Here is a 27,553-nt window from a genome sequence, read left to right on the forward strand (position 1 = left end):
AGCCATATACACGTTGTGATATGTCATTCCTGTGAACGTGATTTTGTTTATAATGTAGGAGCTACTGCCCGGCCAACAACCACTCAGATAGCAAGCAGTGTAAACTGGCGTCAAGGAACCTCCAAAAAGACGAGACCACTTGTTACTCAGTTTTAGGCAGGAATTTGTACATTGTTCAGGATGCCGGAAATGACTCATCCACTCTTCACGAAAGACACCGTGGGCTCTTTAACATCCACCAACAACCAATGCTGGTAGACAGGTCCTCCATCTTAACTTACTTCCAATGGACGCATACATTGGCGCAAACATTGATGTTTCGTCCTGCTGCGAAACACCAGGATGGCAGTTTATAGCAGGGTCGAGATTCAAACCCAGGCTAGACAGCTAAAAGGCGAGTACGCATAACTATGGGCCCATTCACAAGTAAGTTTCAAGTAATCAATTTCCTACAATAATTATTTTAACAGAAAATTAGAATCTTCCCCAAAAAGGTTAATGGCAAACTATCCCTTCTGAATGTCGGTCTAAAGAAAATTCCCTTTTTTTTTTTTTCCTTATAATATTCATGTAAAATTCCCTGACTATCAATTTTTCTAAATCTACCCTATGAAATATAACTAGCACATCACACATAGGGTGATTTCCCCCCTCACCCCCCCCCCCCCCCCTCCATAGGGTAATTGCATCAGCCATCCTACAATGACACGGTACAATTTCTCACTCCCCTACAATCACAAGGCAGCATTTCTAAGATCATATCACTACCCAGTGGCCGGTCGTTCCCATAGGGTGGCGATGTGACCTTGGACGTCTAATCCAGGACTGGAAGGTAGACGGAGGGCAAAGGGGGTAGGGGCAGAGGCTGGAAGGAGGGAGCGCTACTCGCTTATTCCTCACAGGAGGTATGGCTTAGTTCAGGGAAAGAGTGGTGGAAGGGACGTTTCGCTGTCTCGAACGGATGCACTCACTCTTGTACAAGTTGCACAACCCAATTAGAGTATAGATATCAATGTAGAAAGTATTCTTCTCGTGATCACATTTCGGTTTAAACAGATTATGGTTATGAGAAATACAAACCCGCCGGCTTGCATTTGGTAAATGACTGAAGAGTTGAACGTAGCTGTTCAAAGCTGGATCCCAATGGTCGCTGCGTCTGCAATACAAACAACAACATGCATTTTAAGGCCATTTTCCCTGCTAGTGTTGGGGTTAGCCTTGCGGTCCCCATGACAATCTTCTCCATCTTGCCCTATTTTCTGCATCTCTCCTCGTTAACCCCCTTGCCCGCATTTCTTCTTCGACCATCTTTAGCCAAGTGTTTCTCGGTCTTCCCCGTCCTCTACTTCCTTCTACATTCATTTCCATCACTCTTCTCAACCAGTCACTTTCATCCTTCCTCAACACATGACCAAACCATCTCAACCTGTTTCTCTTCTCAGCATCCATCACAGGCTCTATTCCCATCATCTTTCGCAATTCATCATTTGTCTTCCTCTCTCTCTCAACGATACTCCGCACATCCACCGAACCATTCGCATTTCCACCCTTTCCAACCTTCGTTGCTGCTCTACGTTCATTACCCATGTCTCGCTCCCATAAATCATAACACTTCTCACACATGCAGCATACGCCTTTCCCTTCAGGTTCAACGACACTCCCCTCCTCATCAGCACGCCACTCAGTTCCCGAAAATTCTTCCATGCACATCTCACTCCAGCAACCGTTGCCGAGTCTGATCCACCTTCTCCATTGAGCATGTCTCCTAGGTAACAAAATGTTTTCACACCTTCCAGCTTCACACCGCCTGCATGATACAACTCAACATTTCCTCCATCTGCAGCTCCCTCTATGCACACCTTACACTTGAATGTAGGTAGCTGCCACACTGGTTAATGACCCTCTCAAACCACTACATTTTTGATGAACCCACTCAGCGCACATTGTACATTGAATGGAGTTCACTCCGACACCCTTCCTGCACACAGCACATGGCCACTTCCCAGTTCTTTCCACCTCACCACATGCTTTACCACTTGCCATCACCTTCGTCTTTCTGATATTCACCTTCAGACCTTTTGTCTCCATACATTCCTTCCACTTGTTCATCTTTTCCTTCAGTCCATCCATACTTTCTGCAATCAACACCAGATCATCTGCATACAACAACTCCCACGGTAAACCCTCCTTTACGTTCTGAGCCAGCACCTCCATCACAGCTACAAATAGTAGTGGACATAGTACCGACCCCTGATGCACTCCCACCTTCACCTCAAACTCACCACTGTTCCCGTCCTTCATCCTTACACCTGTGTGCGCTCTCTCGTACATTGCCATCACTACTCTGATCAACCATTCCTCCTCTCCTAACTTCCTCAATGCCCATGTCACTATGTCACTCAATGCCCATGTCACTCAATGCCCATTACTTCGCGTGGAACCCTATCGAATGCTTTCTCCAGATCAACAAACCCAAGAAACAACTTCTTCCTCTTCTCCATGTACTTCTCCTGCAACTGCCTCACAATAAAGAGCGCGTCTGTCGTTCCTCTTCCTGGCATAAATCCAAACTACATTTCGTCAATCTTCACCTTCTTCCTTATCCTCCTCTCCAACACCCTTTCCAATACCTTCATTCCATGCTCCAATAACTTTATCGCTCGGTACGAGCCACACTCCAGAGGGTCACCTTTCCCCTTGTATAGAGGGACGAGGGTACTCAGTTCCCAATCCACTGGAATGCGGCCCTCTTTCACCACCAGATTACAGATCTCTGTCATTCTCTTCACACCCCAACTAACAACTTGATGGAAACACAAACCGTACACACCTGAGTTCCCAGTTTAATGAACTAGTGGGCCCATTGGTCCATTGGAGCAAATTTTCATTGGTCTCCACGGCCTAGTAACATACTTCACTGCCGTACTGCTTGAGCAATTAGCTTGCCTATCACCAAACCCAGATGTGCCTGGGCCAGGGCGGAGGGGATAAGGGGGTGTGGGGTTGTACGTTAGTTTTTATTATTGCCAAATGATGCTACAATTATTGTTGTTAATATGATTAGTATAAATTAATGTGTGCTTTGTTACAATGTTATCATTTATGTGTTATTTATTTTGCAATTAGAATGCCATGCCATGGAAGGACCTATTAAGCTGCTCTATACATCTTGACATGGCACCAAAACATAGGAATTCTTCTGGATTATTTGTAGTTAATTAGCCTAATCAACTCAGGAAATGAGGATGATCATTTCGGTGTATCCCATTCCACGTCAGAAAGCTCCAGTAGAATTCCACAAAAAACATTCCTCTCTCTTACACACACACACACACACACACACACACACACACACACACACACACACACACACACACACACACACACACACACACACACACACACACACACACACACACACACACACACACTTATAGTAGATTAAGTTATGGTGTACACAACAATAACGCTATTTAAATTACTTCATAAATAAACCACTTGAAGAAGTTAAGCCACTCAAACTTCTGGCCTCATCATCAACCATGATAGTTCTTGGGCACACTACATTTCCAAGATGGCCTCCAAAGCCAACTGCTGACTGGGCATCCTTCATCATGTAAGATCTTTCCTTGGACAATCTGAACTTTTGACAACATACAATGCCTTCAAATCGCAGCATGATGGAGTACTGCTCTCCCCTTTGGGCTGTACCCTGCCTCACACCTTACCATGTAAATTCAAAGCAACGCTCTCATCATCATTGGGATCTCCCTTAATGAAGCTGAGTGGCTAAACCTGTTACTGCCACATCACAGACATGTTGGTGAGCTCTCTGTATTCTACCGCCTCATTTTTGGTCTTGTTTGTCCTCCTTTGTGTCTGTCTCTCCTAGTTCTCTGCAGGAAGCACACCGTCTGCTGGTATTAAACCGTCTTCTTGTTCAACTCCCAAAATTCAGACTCACTGCTCACCTTCTCATATTTGTTCTTCTTTTATCTCGCCTGTAGAATCAACTTATCCAGTCTGTTCAGTCCATTCTTCCTTCCAGAGTTTCAAGACACCTGTTCCCCACTACCTCGGGTCATCTCCCATCCATACTCATGATCTCTTCTACCCCAAATGAACCATTCCCAAGCATTCGCTTTTTCCAAGTTATTGGAATTTTTCTCCCCCCTCTCCCTCACCTCTTTTCGTTTGTTAGTTGTTGGTTGGTTTGTTCCTTTTCTGTTTTATTCCTGTTTTCCCCTTCTTGCTGTGTTTCATTCAGCTTGTTCACCACATGTGTGCTTCTCCCCCTCCCCTTGATCTCATTTTCACTTCCACTCCACTGTTGGTGTGTTTCCCGTTTCCATTTTGTTCCCTTGCATTCTGCTCTAGCTCTTCCATGAGCCTCGATCATGTTTAGAAAAAAAAATGGAACACAGAACAGACAAGCACCTGTAAAATAACTGGCAGGTCCAGCCTGTGATTTCATTCTGCAAGAATCCTGTAAGCTCAGTACCTGTGGAAGAGGCAGCGTGGAGTGAAGATTTTGAGGTAGGTTCGTGTTTTTCCCAGGAAAGACGTAGAAGGGGAACTTATCAGGTTTCTTTGTGGATTGCTGCATTTTAGTTATTTTTCTGTCTCAGTCCTGCAGAAAAACAAACTGTTAAATGAATAACCTCTTATATGATTAGTGCCTCTAATATGAAGGAACTTGTGATTTGTGCCACATACATGATACATGATTGATGCCTTTTATTCAAATAAACATCAAATATAGTTGGACTTTAGGTTCAGGTCTTTCACGAACCAGCTGGTCAGGCCTGACATTAGACTGGAGTTGGTTAGAGCAGGAATTTGTAATTTGTTCAGGGTGCGGAGATAACTCACCTACTTTTCACCAGACACTGTGAGATCTTTAACGTCCATGTTAGTAGAAGGGACACCCAGGTTAACGTCCACCGGAAGGATGGCGCAATATGTAATGAAACACACAGCTGGCAGAGCACCAATCAGAAAACGTTTCCAATCGGCTAATTGGGAATCAAGCTCGACAGCGCAAATATGCTAAAAGTGTGCTACCTCTGCACCACCCTGTCGCATTAAAAAAAAAACAGCACAGAAGTGGTCTTGCCCCCCCCCTCCCCCCCCCCCCCGAATGGGCTGACGGTCATCTCCTGAGATTGTAGTTCAGACTTCTGCTGGTTTGAGGGAGCCCCTCTCCCTGAACCATCCCCTCTTGCCCCCACTGGGAGGTTCCTGATAAAAAAAATCTAAGACGTAGTGATCATGTGGACCATCGAATAGAAAAGCTGTGTCAGGTTTCAGAGCAATCAGTTGGTGAACAAGCATTCTGAGTATTGCGCTGCAATACATGTCCCCTACCAAAGTTCAAAGTTCCATGACTTTGTCAAAAATGATCGAATATGCAAATTTATGCACGGTTGATGCTGGTTTTCAAACTTAATCTGAGGTATGCCGAGACACATGTGTCATGCCTCGCCTCGTTGATAAGCCCGCAAGGTCGCTCCGTGGAGCGGCCTGCACATATTGCACTGTGTGAATTATTTTGTGTTTTCAGATATCAATATCAATTTCGTGTTTTCACGAAAAACAATATGGCGGCCGAACCACGTGACCTGTGCCGTCATAATTACCATTAAAATATTCTACAGACCGAGTCCCTCATATGGTGAAAATTTGATCTCAATCGGTCCTATTATTACGGAGAAAATCTTTTTTAAAGGAAATTAAAACTTAAAATGGCACTGTTAGCAAAATGGCAAAATGGCACATCAGATCAGTTAAGGATCATATAATTACCAACTCATGGTCTGAGGTACTAGCGATTCAAGAGATATCAATTTTTTTTAAATATTTTCGTTTAATTAACGATATCTGCCAAACCACGTGCCCTATCGCAAATTCCAAAAGGACATTTTAGTAGATTGACATGCTGAACAGATCTGTGAAGTTTCCCCTCGATTGGATAAAAAATGAGGGAGGAGCTCGGTTTTAAAGGTTCATGCTTTAAAAAAGTCATAACTCTGAAATCATGTGACGCATGACGTCATGCTCGCTGACTTTTCTGTTCGTCATGGGTATGTGATTCTGCCTGCAAAGTTTGGCCTCGGTCTGTTCAGCCGTTGCAGAGAAAAAGGGGTTTTCGTGTTTTCACGAAAAACAATATGGCGGCCGAACCACGTGACCTGTGCCGTCATAATTACCATTAACATATTCTTCAGACCGAGTCCCTCATATGGTGAAAATTTGATCTCAATCGGTCCTATTATTAGAGAAAATCTTTTTTAAAGGAAATTAAAACTTAAAATGGCACTGAGTTAAGGATCATCAGAATTCCCAAAGTTCAGAGTGCCATAACTTTGTCAAAAATGATCGAAACGTCGTGAAGTTCGAACTCGATCTATAACTTATCATGAGGAAACCATGTACCAAGTTTGAAATCATTAGCATTAAGAGTTTAGAAAAGACAGTCCGGAAAACTGTTCTTTGCGTGACGGACTGACAGACGGACAGACGGAGGGACGGCGTGCAAACCTATAGTCCCCTCCGGTGTACACCGGTAGGGGACTAATAAGACACGAGCAGGGATCGAAAGATTGGGGGTTAAGCCTTCCTAGGAGCCTCCCATGATCCGAAATCGAAGCCCGAGCGATTGTGCGGGATACTGTCTTGTATTCATGTCAGATTTCAGAAACATCAAACGGGTCAAAAATAGCAAAGAATTAACTAACAGACAGATGGACAGACATCCGAACATAACGACCCATTTTATAAGTTCATCTCTTCAAGAATTGAGATGAGATGACCTAATGCTAGAGCTAATAACAATTGTATTTGTAAGGATCCCAACACAATAGGAGCAGACCGCCCCAGGGGTTTTCATTAAGAGCCCGCCCTGGGGGCGTTTTCCTTAAGAGCCCGCCCTGGGGGCGTTTTCCTTAAGAGCCCGCCCCGGGGACGTTTTCCTTAAGAGCCCGCCTTGGGGGCGTTTTCTTGAAGAGCTCGCCTTGGGGGCGTTTTCTTGAAGGGCCCGCCCTGGGGGCGTTTTCTTTCGGGGCCCATGCACACGCACAAACATCGGCGACGATGAGAAGTTTTCTCGATGGATGATATGCAAATAATGGCTAATGCAGTCAAACGGATTCCGTTTCCGGTCTTGCTGGCGAGGGTTCGTTTTTTCGCAGCTCCACACGCTCTCCATCGAAATCGAAGTTAAGTAATTGTTCCCATTTGTATTTTCGTTATAACTGTATTTATTTTATGGTGTATGTACGTATATTGTCCCGACAAAGATTTTCGGTGCAAATCTTTCATACCTGTATTGAAAATCATGTTAATTCGTGTCGTCTTGAGGCCTTGTACAGTGTACACTGTACAACCTTGAGGCTTTGTTTTTCTCTCAGCGGTCTGTCGTTTGTGATCCAATAACTTTCGTTCTCTCAGTTTTCCCAGTCTTTTCACCCCATAGCCTACTTCCTTATGTAAATCTCAACTCAAAAAAAAAAAAAAAAAGACAATTACCTTCTCTGTGCTCATTCGTTTATTCATTCTTATTCGTTCGTTCGTTCTTCGACCACGTGTTTCTCCCCCGTTTCCCCAGATAGATTGTCAAATTTCAACTCGTTATTTTATCGTCCATGCGATATTGTTTAATTATAGTTGGTTTTGGTTTGAATTTCCTGTAACTCGTAATTAATTAATCGTGTTCTGCTCCTCGTGTGTGGCCTTGTAGTTGTACCCCCGTCGGTGTTTTGTTAACTTAAGCGTGTTTTGCTTGGCTCTTGGTTTTTTCCCTTCTACCCCGAACATAATACTCTGTCTAACGTTCGAAATCCCCACCCCCCCCCCCCCCCCAAATGTTGTCTCATCCTGTATTTTCTGTCCAGGTGTGCTGTTCACCCCGCCCCCATTATCTCCTTGCCATCCACCGTTTGCCCTGTTCACGTGACTCGTGGTGGTCCCTCTCGGCTCTCCCCCCGTTGGTATTTTTTGTGAATATAAGATTGTTCACAGTTCTGTTTAAATATTATTTAAATATGTTTAACCTTTCCCCTTCTGTGTTTTATTCAGTGGTATATTACAACACGCTGTTTTTCTTCCTATTTAAAAGGCTTTTCTCAATTTCCTCTCCAACTCATTCCACTTCAAAAAAAAGAAATTCAATATCTTATACGTCTCCCTCACTACATGGTCTAAATTCACATTCATTCCATCCCTCCTCCATCGTTCTGAATCGGATTGCTAACTTGAAAATCACAACAAACCCAATTTGTTATCAATGTTCGTCTTTCATTAATCATCCACTTTCTAAACGTCCCCCTTGCCCCTTCCCTCCAAAACTCCCCCCTTGCCCCTCCCCTCCTAAACTCCCCCCTCACTCCTCCCCTTCAAAACTCCCCCCCAATCCCTCCCATTCAATTCTCCCCCCATACCATTCCTCTCCAATTCTCCCTCCTCCCCCCTCCTCCTCCAAGCTGCCTCCTCCCCACTTCGTCTCCCTTCTATCTCATACCTCCACCCCCCCAAACCTTCTACTTTCCTCTGCCCCCCCTCAAACAACCCCTCACTGTGCCTCATCCCTTCACCATCAAACCTTTCATCCTCCTCATCCTTCCCTTTCTTGGAACTCTTCTGCAACATCTGACACACTATCAACTGCTCTCCCTACCTCCCCCTCTCATCCTTCATCTTACCCTACTCCTCTCCTCCCCTGTCCTGTACCCGATGCTCCCCCTCTCTCTTCATTAACGGTATGGACCTCAAACATCCGGGGCCTTCGCTCAAACCTGACTGATCTCTCCATACAGGTTGCTTCTGACAATCCAGACTTGATCTGCTTAACAGAGACTTTCCTCCTTCAAGATGTCTCTGATTCCTTAATATCTCTTCCTGGTTACTCCCTCCTCCGGTATGATAGACCTGAGCCTCGGCCTGGTGGTGGGGTGGCTATCTTTGTCAAAAACTCTCTTCCTCACTCTCCTTGCACTGCCCTCTTTCCTCCTCACCCGCAGGAGTACCTCTGGTTACGGCTTCCTCTCCGCTCCCACCTTTTGTTCATATGTGTTCTGTACCGTCCCCCAAACAGTGATGACTCCATCTACATTTCACTGTCTGACAACATGGACCAACTTCTATCCACTCATCCCAACTCTCTCTTCCTCATATGTGGTGACTTCAACTGTCATCATGCCACCTGGTTGGGTGTGGGTTCCTCTCTCACCAGTCATGGCACCTCAGCAAAGGACTTCTGTGACTCACTGGGATTGACACAATCTGTCAATTTCCCGACCCGGATCTCAGCCAATGGAGTATCTTCTCTTCTAGACTTGCTTATGACAAACTTCCCTGCTAATGTCTGCTGCTCTTCTTCTGCTCCAATCGGTTCTTCTGATCATGTGCTTGTCAAAGTGGACATCTCTCTGGCCATTCTCAGAGAGCCTCCTCAGCGTCGACGAGTCTGGCATTTCACTCAGGCCGACTGGTACGGTCTTCAAGCAGCCATCAATCGTCTGGATTGGTCTCCCATCTCCACTGCCTCTGACATCAATTCTTCCTGGGAATTCTTCCAAAGCAAACTGATCTCTCTCATGCACAGATTTATCCCATCTCGCCTTCAGTTGTCTTACCCTTCCTCCCGTCCATGGTACACTGAATCTTGTGGTGAGGCAGTTGCCCTGAAACAACTTGCCTTTGCCTCTTGGAAGGCTAATCCAACTGAAGGCAATCTCAGTTCCTTCCACCAAGCTCGGAACAAGTGTGTGTCTACCCTCAGGAGTGCCAGGAAGCACTATCTCTCCTCACTCAAGAATGAACTCTCAAACCTGTCTCCTTCCTCCAAATCCTGGTGGCGTCTGGTCAAATCCGTTTCTGGTGTTTGTTCCCCCTCCATCCCCTCCCTTACCTCAAATGGCCACACAGTTGACATCGCACGTGACAAAGCCGAATGCCTCAACTCTGTGTTCGCCTCAAAATCCTAAGTCCCAAACCCATCTCTCTCTGTTCCCACCTTTCCCAGTCGAACCCAACTGCTCCTGGACTCTGTGTCCTTCTCTCCTGACAAGGTGGAGGAGTTTTTGTCAAACCTCGACTCTGATTCTGCAACTGGACCAGACGGCATCAGCCCACGGGTCCTAAAATCCTGCTCTGCCGCTCTATCTCACCCTCTCTCTGTTCTTTTCACCCTATCTTTTGCTCAAGGTCATCTGCCAGCATTCTGGAAATCAGCTAACATTACCGCTTTACACAAAAAAGGTGCAAAAACAGATCCTTGCAACTACAGACCAATCAGCCTGCTCCCAATTATCAGCAAAGTCATGGAATCCATCATTGCTTCGGATATGAAATCTTTCCTCTTCTCCAATGGCTTGATCTCTGATCATCAATTTGGTTTCAGACCAGGTCACTCTACTCTGGACATGCTGCTTCTGCTGTCTCAACAATGGATGGAGGTCCTCAATGCCAAACAGGAAATCAGAGCTGTCTCCCTTGACATATCACGGGCCTTTGATACGGTCTGGCACCCAGCTCTGCTCACCAAACTCTCCTCCTATGGTATCCATGGAAATCTCCATGCATGGCTTGTGGACTTCCTCTCTGGTCGTAGTCAACGTGTGGCCCTGAATGGATTTCTCTCATCTCCCCTTCCTGTTCAGGCTGGAGTTCCCCAAGGAAGTGTGCTGGGCCCTGTGCTTTTTCTGGTCTTTATCAATTGATCTCTCCGACTCTCTGGAAAATCCTCTCTATCTCTTTGCTGATGACTCCACTCTCTGCCGCTCCATTCCTCTTCCCTCAGATCGGCAGTCTGCAGCCTCCTCACTCTCTGAAGACCTGGACAAAATCACAGACTGGTCAAACAAGTGGAACATGTCTTTCAATCCTGACAAATCTCACTCTCTTACTATGTCTCTCCGAAAAGATCGACTGGACAACCCTCCCATCTACTTTCTCAACAATCCTCTCCAAGAAGTTCTGTCGCTCAAGCTTTTGGGTCTCACTATCTGCCATGATCTTTCTTGGGAAAACCACATTTCCAAGCTGGCCTCCAAAGCCAGTCGCCGACTGGGCATCCTCCGTCGTGCGAAGTCCTTCCTCGGCACACCTGAGCTCCTCACCACATACAAGGCTTTCATCCGCAGCTCAATGGAATACTGTTCTCCCCTATGGGCTGGTGCTCCTGCCTCACACCTGGCTCAGCTTCACGCTGTTGAATCCAAAGCTTTCAAAATCATTGGAATCTCCCACGATGAAGCTATCTCTGAGGGCCTTTCACTCACTCACCGCAGGCAGGTAGGTGGTCTTTCTGTCTTCTACCGACTCCTCTCCGGCCTTGCTCCCCCAACTCTCTCTGTGCTCTATCCCCAAAATATTCCTACAGGTCGCACAAGATCTGCCAGCAACCCTCTGATGGTTAAACTGCCGAAATCTCGGCTCTCTGCTCACCTTCACTCTTTCATTCCTCTTTTCTCCCGCCTCTGGAACAAACTCCCACACTCCCTTCAATCCCTCTCCTCCCTCCAGGTCTTTAAAACAGCTGTTCACCACCATCTCTTATCTTCCCCCATCCAAAACCTTGATCTTTTCTACCCCCAATAATTCACCCCAGATCCACCTTGTTTGAAATTCCAACTTCTTTCCTGGAAATCCTGGCAGTGTCCATATGTTTATACCTCTCCCACCCCCCCCCCCCCCCCTTCACATGCATCCCCCCCAAAGCCCTCTCCCTCCCACAGATCTCTCGATGTCTCCATGTCTCTCGGTCCCTGCTCTCAAATGTTGTGTTTGTGTCCTTCCCCCTCTCTCCCCATCTTGTCTACCGCTCCCGATGTTATTTGTTTTATGTGTCTGTTTGTCTTTCTGTGTGATTAATGTTCGCTCTTTCACGAGCCTCGATCTTGTATACAAAAAAAATAAAAATAAAAATTAAAAACATTTTTAAAAATGCTATTTTATTTATATAATAATAATTATATATGTCGCTGTGAAGTGAAGTGGCACAGGTTGGGTAACGAAGGTAAATTTATACCTGCAGGCAAAAGCAAAAATAAAACTGCATTTCCCTCAAAATGCATGAACAATATGAGGAAACATGAAATACGTGACGGAATTTCAATTACTATTATTGCGGTCACATGATCAGCATCAACACCATGGATTCGGTCAACGAGGCTTTTCTCGGCCTCCCGATATTCGCCTGAGCCCTGAGGTATTTTCATTTTCGTGCTCGATTTAAAATTTACCAAGAATAACATCCTTCATAAGCCGTTCATTATATCCCTCATATTTATGGTTCGTCATTCTGATGGTGAAGCCATCGAAATATTTTCACTTACATTGAGAGAAAGAACAATCAGACTGCGCCCTCTGCTGAACCTTGAAGTCCTTGCTCCGCGGTTTCTCCCAAAATGCTTCTTCCTCTTCTTCTTCTAATTCTTCTTGTTCTTCTTCCTGAAACCTTGGGCATGTGACGTGGACCGCTATCGTTTCGTTTTAACGAAGGCAATTTATTTGTTTTCACATTCGTTTCTTCACGTTTTTCTGTTGTTTGACCCTAATCATATCTAAGGAGCTAAAAAATACTGTAAACAACAACAATAACAACAACAACGACAACGACAGATGGCCGAAGCATCGCCGGTGCTTTTTGGAGTACGTGCGTCTGAGGATACGTGAGTCATGGGAAATGCGTGCTGGCCGTGCCTGGAAGGCAGCACGGCCAATGAGACCCCAGACCAGGTGAGCAGAAGTGATCGCTCAGTCTGATTGTCGAACAGGAACAGCAAACCCTTTTTGAGTTTTTGATTGAAAACACGTTTGAGAGCTTGGTCTCACCCTTTCCATTCCCATTGCCGCCAATAAACTGATTTACCGGTATTCGATATGTTGCATTCAAACTCGAAAGTACAAGAAAACAACTTTCATGAAAGGTAGTGGCAGAAAAACTGGAAGTAGGTATATCTAAAAGCATTGGGGATAGAGGGGTACATCGTACAAGGATATTTGCAGGACTGGTTGATTGCGCTGTTGATGTAGCACAGGCATGATTGGTCAAATGACCTTGTGTTAAAGTTCCTTGTGTGTCATTTGAATTGCCTTATTTTGCCTACTTAGATTTCCATCTTCGCACTTAGCTCATTATATCAATGTTATGACAACACAAGGCACGGATGGGTTATCCCATCTCAGTTCAACGAATCTATGACAAGTATGGTTCCGACTACCAATAGTTACTAGTACGTACTTCACCGGCCCCATTACTGAGATTAGGTTTTCACCCCCGTTTGTTACTTGGCAAAAAAATTATTTGACAAGAATGTCAAAATGTCACTCACTGTCAAAATGTCAGAATGTCACTCCGGTTTGTCTGTCCGCTCACTTGTACTTGCCTACAGGTCACAATTTTAAACCGATCTTCACGAAACTTCACCGAATGGTAGAGTTTGTGGTCCGACAAAATCCTATATATTTTTGAGGTCAAAAGGTCAACATAGGCCAAAGGTCAACCACTTTTTTTCGAATTTCTCAAATCTTTAATTTTCATCCGATTGAGTTGAGAATTGAATGGGATTTAAATATCAGTTAACTGAATTCAACCACCAACTATTTTTGAGATCAGCATCGGTCATAAGGTAAACATAGGCCAAAGATCAATAAGAATTTCTAAAATCCTTAATTTTCATCCGATTGACTTGAGAATTGAATGGGATTTAAATATCAGTTAACTGAATTCAACCACCAACCATGTTTGAGGTCAACCACTTTTGTCAGATTTCTAAAATCCTCAATTTTCATCCGATTAACTTGAAATTTGAATAGGATTTTCATATTAGCTAACTGAATTCAACCACTAACTATTTTTTAGGTCAACATAGGCCAAGTTTCTAAAATTGACAATTTTCATCTGATTAACTTAAACATTGAAGACGGTTTGCATATCAGGTCACTGAATTCAACCACTAATTATTTTTGAGGTCAAAAGGAAGCTCTACTGAGTGCCATTCTACTTTGATCTGTTTTGCCAAGTGTCACTCGATGAGTGATTTTTCATTTGTCTGTCTGCAAACAGGATATCTCAAAAAGTTGTGGACGGATTCGGACGAAAATTGATGGAGAGGTTGGGTGTGTGACAAGGATAAATTCGTTTGATTTTGGTGAAGATAGGAATCCAGTTCTGAGAGTTTTTTAAAATTATATTTTTACCATTTAGATATAAGGCAAAAATGATATTTAGCACGATATCTCAAAAAGTTGTGGATGGATTATGACAAAACTGTTTGCGAAGGTATGCGCTCTACCGAGTACCATTCTAGTTCCCACTGTCTTGAGGTCAGCCGGGGAAAGTTTTTGGCCCAAGACTTTCACGAAACAGCTGGCCAGGGTTTAACCAAAGTTGTTTCGGCAGGAATTTGTTATTTTATTATTTGTTCAGGAGGCTGGTGATAATTCGCCGACTCTTTGCAAAATACACAATGGGATCTTTAACACGCACAAATTAATGCTGGTGGATAAGACACCGAGCTTAACATCAAACCTGATGGACGACACTTTTGATGCAATGCCTGGCCTGCACCATTCCGACAGTTTATAGGCTGGTCAGGAATTGAACCTATACGAGGTAGCTCAAAGGCAAGTGTGCTACCTCTGCACCATCCTGTGCGACACAAGTCAGATCAATAAATATGTCTATGATTGAAATAGATGGCACCAAATGATAATTTCATAGTATCAGCATACCTGTTGAGGTGCTTTTTAACACTGAATTAGGATTCCTGAAAGGCAATTGGATAATGCATGTTCTGATGCTTGTGTGCACAGGAGACTCGGAGAAGGCAATTGGCTGAAGCAGCAGAGAAGCGTCAAGAGGAGGTGTGACAAAAAGGATTTTGATTTGTCCTTTTACGTACAGCATATTACAAAAATATTTTGGCACTCATGACATTGCATTTCCTTCTCTGTTGTGCTTTTGTGAGCGGCGGTCACGCTAATGTTATACCTCCCCTGAGCCTTTGTCCTCCCACCGCCGTGCCCTGGTTGCCCTGTCACCGCCGTGCCCTGGTTGCCCTGTCACCGCCGTGCCTTGGTTGCCCTGTCACCACCGCACCTTTTGGTGCCTTGTGTGCCCTGCCCCCATGTCTTGGCACCCGGGCGCTCTGCTTCCGCTCCATTGGGCACCTCGCCCCCACGTCTTTTCGCATTGCCCCCGCACGTTGGTCCTTGGCTGCCTTGTACCCACACCTTGTCCATTGGGCACCCTGTCCCTGTGCCTTGTGTTCCTTGCCCCTGCATCTTGGCCTTTGGGTGCCCTGCTTCTCCCCATGTCTTTTTCGCACCGCCCCCACACCTTGGCTCTTGGGTGAATTGCTCCCGCATCTTGTCCCTTGGGCACCCTGCCCCATGCCTTATTCACGCTGCCCCCCATCCCCCGCTCCTTGGCCCTTGGATGCCTTGCTCCCACAGCTTGTCCCTTAGGCGCACTGTCCACATGCACTGGGCACTCTGCCCCCACACCTTGGCCCTTGTGCACCCTGCCCCCCATGTGCCTTAGTCGCCTTGCCTCCGTGCCTTGACCACCTTTTCTCAGTCGTTCGACTTGACCACCTTGCCCCTCCATGCCTTGACCTGCTCCTTGGTCACAAATCCCCTGCACATTGCCTCTTGTTGCACTCTGCCCCTACATGCCTTGGGCTCCTTTCCGCTGCACCTTTCTGGCCCTGTAGCTGTGCCTTTTTCGCACTGTATTTGGCCTTGCCTTTGTTGCCCTCCCACCATGCCTTGGTCATTCTCCCACACACCTTGTTCATCTGATCACATGCTTTGGTCATCCACCACCATTTTCTTTTAATAGGATTATGCTCAATCAAATCACCACTTTGAAAAGTTCAATCTCTGAATGTTCCTCATCAACGCTGTTAACGTCTTTTAACATTCTCCCCTCTCCAAAACAATGTTTTATACATTTTATTTGCCGATAACCTACCATGGATGTGTCACCATTAGTCCAATGCCAGAGGTCTTAAGGATCCTGAGGGTGCAGCGAGGCGTCGGAAACAGATGGAAGAACAACAGGACAAATTGCAGAATTCTGCTGAGTCTACAGGAACAGGCCTCAAGGTATTTTTTTTTTTTTATTTTTTTTTTTTTTTTGTATACAATATCGAGGCTCGTGAAAGAGCGAACATTAATCACACAGAAAGACAAACCGACACATAAAACATATAACATAGGGAGCGGTAGACAAGATGGGGAGAGAGGGGGAAGGACACAAACACAACATTTGAGAGCAGGGACCGAGAGACATGGAGACATCGAGAGATCTGAGAGAGGGCGAGGGCTTTGGGGGGGGGGGGGCGTGGGAAGGGGGCAGTGGGAGAGGTATAAAACATATGGACACTGCCAGGACTTCCAGGAAAGAAGTTGGAATTTCAAACAAGGTGGATCTGGGGTGAATTAGCGGGGGTAGAAAAGATCAAGGTTTTGGATGGGGGAAGATAAGAGATGGTGGTGAACAGCTGTTTTAAAGACCTGGAGGGAGGAGTGGGATTGAAGGGAGTGAGGGAGTTTGTTCCAGAGGCGGGAGAAAAGAGGAATGAAAGAGTGAAGGTGAGCGGAGAGCCGAGATTTCGGCAGTTTAACCATCAGAGGGTTGCTGGCAGATCTTGTGCGACCTGTAGGAATATTTGGGGGACAGAGCACAGAGAGAGCTGGGGGTGCAAGGCCGGAGAGGAGTCGGTAGAAGACAGAAAGACCACCTACCTGCCTGCGGTGAGTGAGTGAAAGGCCCTCAGAGATAGCTTCATCGCGGGAGATTCCAATAATTCTGAAAGCTTTGGTTTCAACAGCGTGAAGCCGAGCTAGGTGTGAGGCAGGAGCACCGGCCCATAGGGGAGAACAGTATTCCATTGAGCTGCGGATGAAAGCCTTGTATGTGGTGAGGAGCTCAGGTGTGCCGAGGAAGGACTTCGCACGACGGAGGATGCCCAGTCGGCGACTGGCTTTGGAGGCCAGCTTGGAAATGTGGTTTTCCCAAGAAAGATCATGGCAGATAGTGAGACCCAAAATCTTGAGCGACAGAACTTCTTGGAGAGGATTGTTGAGAAAGTAGATGGGAGGGTTGTCCAGTCGATCTTTTCGGAGAGACATAGTAAGAGTGTGAGATTTGTCAGGATTGAAAGACATGTTCCACTTGTTTGACCAGTCTGTGATTTTGTCCAGGTCTTCAGAGAGTGAGGAGGCAGCAGACTGCCGATCTGAGGGAAGAGGAATGGAGCGGCAGAGAGTGGAGTCATCAGCAAAGAGATAGAGAGAATTTTCGAGAGAGTCAGAGAGATCATTGATGAAGACCAGAAAAAGCACGGGGCCCAGAACACTGCCTTGGGGAACTCCAGCCTGAACAGGAAGAGGAGATGAGAGAAACCCATTCAGGGCCACACGTTGACGACGACTAGAGAGGAAGTCCGCCAGCCATGCGTGGAGATTTCCATGGATACCAAAGGAGGAGAGTTTGGTGAGCAGAGCGGGGTGCCAGACCGTGTCGAAGGCACGTGATATGTCGAGGGAGACAGCTCTAATTTCCTGTTTGGCATTGAGGACCTCCATCCATTGTTGAGACAGCAGAAGCAGCATGTCCAGAGTAGAGTGACCTGGTCTGAAACCAAATTGATGATCAGAGATCAAGCCATTGGAGAAGAGGAAAGATTTCATATCAGAAGCAATGATGGATTCCATGACTTTGCTGATAATTGGGAGAAGGCTGATTGGTCTGTAGTTGCTAGGATCTGTTTTTGCACCTTTTTTGTGCAAAGCGGTGATGTTGGCTGATTTCCAAGCAGATGGCAGTTGACCTTGAGCAAAAGAGAGGGTGAAGAGAACAGAGAGAGGGTGAGATAGAGCAGCAGAGCAGGATTTTAGGACGCGTGGGCTGATGCCGTCGGGTCCAGTTGCAGAATCAGAGTCGAGGGTTGACAGAAACTTTTCCACCTTGTCAGGAGGAAAGGACACGGAGTCCAGGAGCAGCAGGGTACGACTGGGTATGGTGGGTACAGAGAGGGATGGGTTTGGGACACAAGATTTAGAGGCAAACACAGAGTTGAGGCATTCAGCTTTTTCACGTGCGGAGTCAGCTGTGTAGCCGTTTGAGGTAAGGGAGGGGATGGAGGGGGAACAAACACCAGAAACGGATTTGACCAGACGCCACCAGGATTTGGAAGAGGGAGACAGATAAGAGAGTTCGGTCTTGAGAACGGAGAGATATTGTTTCCTGGCTCTCCTGAGGGTGGACACACACTTGTTTCGGGCTTTGTGAAAGGAAATGAGATTTCCTTCCGTTGGATTTGCTTTCCAGGAGACGAAGGCAAGTTGTTTCTGGGCAACAGCCTCACCACAAGATTCCGTGTACCATGGACGGGAGGAAGGGTATGACAACTGAAGCCCATGATTGACAATCATCGATTTTGAAGCCCATAAGGATTGTTTCCTTGTACATTAAGGATTTTTTTTTTTATACAGGGTCTAAGCTCATGGAAGAGCTGAATAAGAGAGGGCAGCAAGTTCACAAAGTAGCAGAGGGTGTGGGGGGTTAAGGGAGGAGAGGGGTTGGACATACACAAGGAGAGAAGGAGGAATAACTCAAAAAATTCACTAGAACGACACTCGGTAGAGAGCACGCCTACACCAGGCTGAACAGTTTACATTTTGTATTCCATTGATAGGTCGGATGTGAATGCAGATCTGAACCAAAAGCTAATCAACTTGTTCTAGTCGCCTCACCAACTCATCCACCTAGTTTTGTCATAAGTCGTCCACGACTTTTTAAAATATCGTGCTATATATCGTTTTTGGCCCTATCACTCAATGGTGAAGAATCATTTAAAAGATTTAAAAACTTATGTATCCAGATTCGCATTCGGATCTTCACGAAAATCGATTGTCACACACCCAATCTGTCTACCAAGTTTAGTCTGAATCCGTCCATAACCTTTTGAGATATCGTGCTATACAGTATATCGTTTATAGCCCAATAACTCAATCGTGAAGAATCACTTTAAACAATTCTCTGATCTGGATCCGGATTCAAATCTTCACCAAAGTCGAATCGATTAATCCTCTGCACACACCCCACCTGTCAACCAAGTTTCATCCGAATCCGTCCACGACTTTTTTGACATATTGCGCTACATATCGTTTTTAGGTGTCCTACATGCTGCCCCGTCTTCGAGCAACTATTGAAATTGGTTTAAAACACCGTGATACTGTTTAAAATACCTTTAGTCGGTGTAGTATACTGCTTTATTCTACCAGGTGAGTGCCCAGGGGTAGTGCCCATATTTTTTGCCCTATCTCTCAATGGTGAAGAATCACTTTTTTTTTTTAATTCCTACTGAAAAATCCTTTGTCTATCGAGAGTGCAAGTGGTCATGCCTTCTTCCTCCAAGGTAAACATTCTATTTCATTACTTATTCATGATGTTCATTACTTATTTTTTTACTTTCATTATTCATTACTTATTATTTACCGGTGTGTACCCCGGTTTAGAATAGGTACACCGTTTCCCTGCGCATCGTAAGAGGCGACCAAGGGTTGGCATCAGGAAGGGCATCCGGCCATAAAAACATTGCCTCAAAAAGGGAACCATGATTGTCATGGGGCCCGCATGGCTAACCCCCACTCTAGTGGGGAAAATGGCCTTAAAACGATCATTCATTCATTCATTCATTACTTATTATTCATTATTCCTTACTTATTCAGCATGTAGCTGGTAGATAGTGAACTTGTATTGGCTAATTGGTAGATAAACCGAAAAATACAACTTCATTATGCCACTTTGTACCAACCTCAAGTGCCAAATAAAGAAAGTATCACATTTCATTTAGGAGTTTTAAGTTTACTTTATGGTATATAAATAAGGTGAAAGATCTCTGATTGCTTTCACTATATTTTCCCATCCCAGTGGCAAGTTGGGTGAAAAGGTGAAACAAGGAGAGACGTCGCTGCAAATATGGACTTTTGCTATCAAAATGAAGCTGTACATCAGAAAAGATTAAATAAACATCCTATTAATTAATATACCGGTAATCTGGCTTTGATCTTAACTTTTCAATGAATTGATACATTTTTGCATAACTTTGTACCCACATGTTCTTTAATACGATTGAATTTTTCTTGCAGTTTGCTTGGAATAAAGGACACTTCTGCTTTGCAAAAAGTTTTTTTTTTTTAGAGGGGAGAAATATCTCCAAATACTGTACAATACTCCATAATGAGTATGCAACCTCATTTCAAACTTGTTTTGGATATGCTTCTGCCTCCATTTCATCAGCTAGATAAAATCATCTTACAATGCACAGCCCACAGGGCAGCCTGCATGCTGTTTTGCACGACACCTGATTTTTACAATGTTGCATAATTCGTGTACTTTTGAACTAAAGCTGAAACTTTTACACGTACTGCACATGGAACGTAACCAGTGAGAGGCATTAAAACAATTACACAAGCTGTGCGTGGATGTGAATAATGGAATATGCCACTTCTCCTGTTTATATATTGAATTTGATAAAGCGATGCCAGCAGAAAAAACTCGAATCGATGATTGAGGTCAAACACCTTTACAAGTTGAATCATGTTGACAGAACAATATTCGTAAAACCGCTCATGTACAACTGAATAACGCCAGATAGATCATGCTAAATCCAACACAGTAAAGAGCACACCAATGACAATGATGGTACGGCATTGGTCTAACACTCAGTGAATTGGCATGTGGCCAGATATGATTTGCAAACTGAATCTAAAATTGCCATTACATGGCAGGAAATGGAACATAGGCCCGAGGAAATTTGTGGACCACAAATGAAACCACCTCAGGCCAAGTTTGGTCTTTCCTGGTTGTTTCAAAATGGTAGTAGTGCTCAGTAATACTTCTTGATTGTCTGGTCTACACCCCTTTTCAAAATTTTCACCTTTTGTTACCTTGTATCCTGGAATTAAATTGCATTAAATGAGACTTTTTCCAACTTTAATTTCACATTGTAACCCACAATTTCCAAGTGAAAAACAAATTCTTCAAATTTCAGGAAATTAATTTAAATACAAAACTAGAATATCTTGGTTGGATAAGTGTCCACCCCTCTAAAAATAGCAATTGGAAATTTATAGATGGTAAATTCAACATGGTGTGTGTGTGTGTGATGAAAGCCCACAGAATCTTGTTTCTCACAGTCTAAGAGTCCTTTAGGTGCTTTTTTGCAAACTCCAAGCGGGCTTTCATGTGTCTTTCACTGAGGAGAGGCTTCCGTCCGGCCACTCTGCCATAAAGCCCAGATCGGTGGAGTGTTGCAGTGATGGTTGTCCTTCTGGAAGTTTCTCCCATCTCCACACAGGATCTCTGGAGCTCAGCCAGAGTGACCATCGGGTTCTTGGTCACCTCTCTTACCAAGGCCCTTCTCCCCCAATTGCTCAGTTTGGCTGGGCGGCCAGCTCCAGGAAGAGTCCTAGTTGTTCCAAACTTCTTCCATTTAAGAATTATGGAGGCCACTGTGCTCTTGGGAACCTAAAATGCAGCAGAAATTTTTTTGTAGGCTTCCCCAAATCTGTGCCTCGACACAATCCTGTCTCTGAGCTCTGCAGGCAGTTCCTTCGACCTCATGCCTTGGTTTTTCTCTGATATGCATTGTCAGCTGTGAGACCTTATATAGACAGGTGTGTGCCTTTCCAAATCATGTCCAATCAATTGAATTTACCACAGGTGGACTCCAATCAAGGTGTAGAAACATCTCAAAGATGATCAAGAGAAATGGAAGGCACCTGAGCTAAATTTCAAGTGTCATAGCAAAGGGTCTGAAGAATACTTATGTAAATGTGATATTTCAGATTTTTATTTTTAATAAATTGGCAAAACTTTCTAAAGTCCTGTTTTCTCTTTGTCATTATGGGGTATTGAGTGTAGATTGAGGAGGGAAAAAATGAATTTAAACGATTTCAGCATAAGGCTGCAACAACAAAATGTGAAAAAAGTGAAGGGGTCTGAATACTTTCTGAATGCACTGTATATTGTCATGTCCATGCCGGTAAAGACTGCCCTCGGACGAATGATCGATCGAGCTTACCTCCGAGGCATTCAGTCAACCTAAGGTGGAGTTATTTATACGTGCGAGGGAGTAGTGGAGGAATGCGAAGCTTACCTGGACGGACGGGCGCGAAGCGGGTTTTCCGAACCACCAACAAATAAACGGGACAGGACAAGGAATGAAAGTTCAACAAATAAGAGATTTAATAAAAATAATGCCAGGGAACAAGAAATGTGCAGTACTAAAATTCCTATTTGGGGCGCACCCCATACGGACTCGTAAAACAGACAAAGGGAGATATAAAAGAACGAAAGTAAAAATGTGTTTGTGTGGTGCATTTGCCTGAACTCCGTGGTCTCCTCAAGCGGTCCCCAACCCGGTCGGTGTCGCACGGGTCCCTGGTCTGTGCGTGCGAAACAGGCCTTGGTGCGCAGCTGCGTTCACCCCATTCGCCAACGTGCAGCGCTCAGGCCCTCGCTCCTTCCTCGTTGTCCGCTCCACAAAGCACCGCGGTCTCTCCAAGCTCACACGGCATGGCACACAGCCTTCACGAAGCCACAAACCAAGCGTGTCAGAGTCCACGAGCTGCGACCGCCAATGTCAGGACCAAAGACGAGGAAGAGAAAAGGAGCACTAACTGCGCCCGCCTTTTATCAGCTCAGGACACAAAAGAGATGCGTCTGCTCGTGTTGAAAACCCAGCGCAAGAGAGAAAATGGCGGTCCTCAGCCTTTTTGTTCCCCGGTCTCGAACGTCATCTGATGACGTCTGCGCATGCTCCAATCAAAGAGTCCATCTCATCGCTTCATGGTACCGACCAATCATCACCCCTCGGGGCGGGGCCTCATGCCCCTCCTGTGCCCTTGTGATGAATCGGCTGGCAGCGTCAGTGGCATTGTTCAAATGTCTGAATCCGGTCAGTTCATTTAATGTTTATAATTACGCGCCAATCGCTTGGCTGGTAGTGTGTGTAGTGTAGTGTCATAAGGAACAAGGGAAAAATCACAGAGGTCATTTACGTTCAGAGGATTTGCCCTTAACCCCAACGCTACATAGCACAAGAGCCACCCTCCGTATGGCCACACGTCACACTTAATCCGAACATACGGATCTGACTTAAGTTACAGGTTTTTTCTTCTTCACGACAGTCGGAGCACACTACCTATACAATCCTACCTGGCCTAAGGTATTCCATTGCCAAACGTGTGTGTGTGTGAATGAATGTGTGTGTGTGTGTGTGTGTGTGTGTGTGTGTGTGTGTGTGTGTGTGTGTGTGTGTGTGTGTGTGTGTGTGTGTGTGTGTGTGTGTGTGTGTGTGTGTGTGTGTGTGTGTGTGTGTGTGTGTGTGTGTGTGGTGTTGGTTTAGCGGTTAGGGTGCCGGCTTGGGATCCGAGGATCCTGGGTTCGAATCCCGGTCGATCGCTGAATTAACGCCAGGGGGGGTTGACTCAGCCTGTCATCCTTCCGAGGTCGGCAAATTGAGTACCAGCTTGCTGGGATGAATGATCACGGTGCGTACCCCGATTTAGAATAGGTACACCCTATCCCTGCGCATCGTAAGAGGCGACTAAGGGTTGGCGTCAGGAAGGGCATCCGGCCATAAAAACATTGCCTCAAACAGGAAACCATGATTGTCATGGGGCCCGCAAGGCTAACCCCCGCACTAGCGGGGAAAATGGCCTTAAAACGATCATTCATTCATTCATTGTGTGTGCACGTGCATGCATGCTTGTAATGCTGTATAACCAGAGAAGGGGCCTTTCTTTTAGAATCATTTTACCCTTAACCCCTAAGCTACATAGCACAAGAGCCACCCTCCATATGGCCACACGGAAACCAAAGCTTTTAGAATCATTGGTATCTCCTGCGATGAAGCTGATTCTGAGGGCCTTTCACGATCACTGCAGGCAGGTTGGTGGTCTTTCTGTCTTCTAGCGACTCCTCTCTGACCTTGCTCCCCCTGCTCTGTCTGTGCTCTGCCCCCCAAATATTCCTGCAGAACGCACAAGATCTGCCAGAAACCCTCTTCTGGTGAAACTGCCAAAATCGAGACTCTCTGCTCATCTTCACTCTTTAATTCCTCTTTTCTCCCGCCTCTGGAACAAACTCCCTCACTCTCTTCAATCCCACTCCTCCCACCAGGTCTTTAAAACAGCTGTTCGCCAAAATCTCTTCTCTTCAATCTCTCCTATTTATCTTATCCCCCATCCAAAACCTTGATCTTTTCTACCCGTTAAAACACCCCAAATCCGCCTCTTTCAATCCCCAAGTTATGTCCTGAAATTCCTAGTAGTGTTCCGTGTACCCTACGCCCACCTCCTCCAGCCCTGTCCCTTCCACAGATCTCTCGATATCTTTGTTCTCTACTGTTGTGCTTGTGTGCTTCCCTCTCTCTCTCCCCTCCCCCCCCCCCTCTTGTCTCCCGCTCCCTTTATTATGTTTTATGTGTCCGTTTATGTTTTTTGTGTTATATGTGTTAGCTCTTACACGAGCCTCAATTCTGTATACAAAAAAAAAAGAAAAGGGAAAGTCAAAATACCTTAATCCTTTGGTAATAACATTCACTCATATCCGTGGTACAGATGACAAAATACGTTAATTTTCTCATATTCACAACACACGAGTGTTTTTATTTCCTGCAGTAAACATGTCAGTTGAATATTAAACAAGAGTAGGCATTAAGGATTAACCTACAGTCAAATTGTGCATTGCAATCTTTTTATAGCACAAAAATCACAATTTATCACTAGAAACATTGCAAAATCACAATTTATCACGACAACTTGAATGATTTTTAGCAGAGGTACTTCTGCAGCAAAACCCTCACCAAATGGAGGGAATATAGCACTGGGACTTTCATACTCACCCCCAGCCAGTCACTTAAAAATGAGAAACAAGTTTAACTTTTATCACCAAGGTCTCTCAAGGTCCAATGGATAAAACTGTATCAGACGAGGCATCTTCTGTTACTTCAATGGAGAATTGTTTGGGCAAAGACAATGCACAGCCTTGACCCCTTGGCTCTAATAGGCTGAGAGTGTATTTTGAAGTGAATAAAAGGTAAAATTTGCGGATGTGATCATCTATGTGCAGGGAATGCATATGTGAGCAATGTTTAGTCTGCTGGTTGCATCTTAATTTCCCAGATTGTAGCCTACTAACTAGGTTCTGGGTTTGGCGCTGATATGCTGGCACAATATCTACCCACCCTCACCATTATACCTGCACAATAAAGGTATAGCCTCAAAGGTTTACCCTTCAAAAAAAATCAACGTGAAATTCGAACCATCGATAAGTGAGTACCACCGGAAAGGAAAGCTGACTAAATGTCCCCTCCAAAGAACGGAATGATCTATGATACAGTGCCCACTGCTGGCACTGCTTCTGACATCATCTTTTTGGTATGCACTACATGGCTGCCGGTAGCATCGTTTGCTGCCGCTGATGCAGCCCCCTGTAGGATAGAACAGGAATTTGGCCAGGGTGCCGGCGATAACTTCAGGAAGGATGCCGTGAGATCTTTAACATTAACAAACTAATGTGACAGACAACACTATGTGTACATATGTATTTAATACCTTAGACCAACTTTTAACATCCATCCGAAGAATGACACTGATGAATCACCATTCCTGTGAAACACCAGGATTACAGTTTATAGCTGGGTCGGGATTCAAACCCAGGTTAGACAGCTCAGAGGCGAAGAGTATACGTACCTCTCGGCTATCCTACTTCCGGCAAAAGTTATAGTGGGATTTGACTCTATTTCTTTTCACAAATGCATTAGCACCTTTTTTTTTTACCATTTGAGCTATTGTCATCAAATTTTCACCAAAGCTCCATTATGATAATACAGAGAAGGCAAATTAATAATTTGATCAAAGGTCAATGTCACAAAATCTTCTTTTTTTTTTCATCCAATTGACCTGAAATTAAAATTTACCATTTGATGAACCATCCATATTTTGGATGAAATTTTTGAAATGGATTGAATTGGATGAAATAAACAAAATTTATGAAATTTTGTCATGAAATTTTTAACAAAGCTTTATTATGAAAATATGGAGAAGGCAAATTAATAATTTGGTGAAAAGGTCCAAGGTCTGTCACAAAATCTTCAATTTTCATCTGGTTGACCTCAAATTTTAACAATTCGCATATTGTATCACTGAATTGGGTCACCAATCAAAACCTAGAAGCCGATTGCTTTTCTTTTTTTTAGATCAAAAGGTCATGGTTGTGTAAAATCGCCAATTTTCACCCAACTGACCTGAAATTTAAAGAATCGGTATATTGGATCACTGCATTTGGCTCATCAATCAAAAGCGACAAGGCGATTGTTTTGGTTTTTTTAGATCAAAAGGTCAAAGGACATGGTTGTGTAAAGTCATCAATTTTCACCCGATTGACCTAAAATTTAAATAATTTGCATATTGAGTCACAGAATTGGTTCACCAAACAAAAGTTAGAAGCTGATTATTTTTTTAGATCGAAAGCTCAAAGGTCAAGGCTGCATAAAATCAACAACTTTCATCTTGTATATATATTTTTTAACCGTTTTCGTTATTTTGAGCATACGGAAGAAGAAGACGGTGTCTGAATATAAACGGAAGCGACTGGCTTTGCATTTACAGATGATTTCTAGTTGAATGTGCTATGTCCAGTTGGTGTGCTATGGTTATAATATAATTATTCTGTTCTTTCAGCTTTCAAATTGCTTGCTTTTCTTTCATAGACAGTTCCTTGTATTCATGGTGGTTTATGCTTTCAGACTCCCAAGGCAAAAGCAAAGGCTAAAACCAAGACTAGAAGTCTTTGGTCTTTTCGAAGCTGCTACCATGCGCTCACGCTTTCGAAGCTAAGTGATATTTCTCAATTGTGTTTTTGTCGAGACTGTATCTATCTTTCGGTGTATGTACCTACAGCGTATCTTTTGGAAAATTTTCGGTGCTAATTTTTCGTTCATGTATACACAATCGTCGGTTAATGGTATCGAGTATTCTGCGGCCTAGTACTCGTAGGCTGAGACTACCGTACCGTCTCAGACCTTGTGGTTTGTTTTTCTCTCAGCGATTCGTCGAATGCGCTGATATTATTTTCGTTCTCTGTTTCGTACCAGTCGTTCACCCCGTACCTCCTTGTTTAATATCTGTACTCACAAAACAAACAAAAAAAAAAAACCCCAAAAAAAAAATCCTTCCCAGGTCTTATTCGTTTATTTGTTGTTCTTTTTGTTCGTTCGTTCTTCGTTCGCGATCACGCGGTTAGAAATGTATAATCTCTCCCCTGAACAACTATTTTCTCTCATATATTATAACACCCTTTTCTTCTTTTCCTACAAAAGGATGCTTTCGTCTTGCTCACCAAATCTATTCATTCCAAAAAATATATATAATACCATCTCTTACAGTTCCTCCTTTCTACATTCCCTAAACTATCCAGAACTCCACCCCTCCTCCAGTGTCCTCAAACGTATTTTTGACTCGAAGG

General features: G+C 44.5%; 2 protein-coding genes across 2 annotated transcripts in view; one reads left to right on the forward strand and one right to left on the reverse strand.

Annotated features, from left to right (window-relative positions):
- Positions 1-12,404, reverse strand: part of LOC137413774 (synaptonemal complex protein 1-like) — a 39,079-nt gene extending 26,675 nt beyond the window's left edge. The window contains exons 1-3 of the mRNA XM_078782195.1: positions 12,336-12,404; positions 4,502-4,630; positions 1,081-1,156 (exon numbers count right to left, since the gene is read on the reverse strand). Of these exons, the coding sequence (XP_078638321.1) occupies positions 1,081-1,156; positions 4,502-4,606 (181 nt within the window). The 5' untranslated portion in view covers positions 4,607-4,630; positions 12,336-12,404. The remainder of the gene's footprint in view (positions 1-1,080; positions 1,157-4,501; positions 4,631-12,335) is intronic.
- A 177-nt stretch (positions 12,405-12,581) lies between these two features.
- Positions 12,582-20,491, forward strand: SVIP (small VCP interacting protein). The gene is made up of 4 exons (XM_068099827.1): positions 12,582-12,738; positions 14,818-14,868; positions 16,000-16,113; positions 19,949-20,491. The coding sequence occupies exons 1-4, from the start codon at positions 12,679-12,681 to the stop codon at positions 19,961-19,963; spliced, it is 240 nt and encodes a 79-aa protein (XP_067955928.1). The 5' UTR covers positions 12,582-12,678; the 3' UTR covers positions 19,964-20,491.
- The last annotated feature ends 7,062 nt before the right edge of the window (positions 20,492-27,553 follow it).

The sequence above is a fragment of the Myxine glutinosa genome, chromosome 7 (assembly GCF_964187855.1).
Source record: "Myxine glutinosa chromosome 7, kmMyxGlut1.1, whole genome shotgun sequence".
Taxonomy (NCBI): Eukaryota; Metazoa; Chordata; class Myxini; order Myxiniformes; family Myxinidae; genus Myxine; species Myxine glutinosa.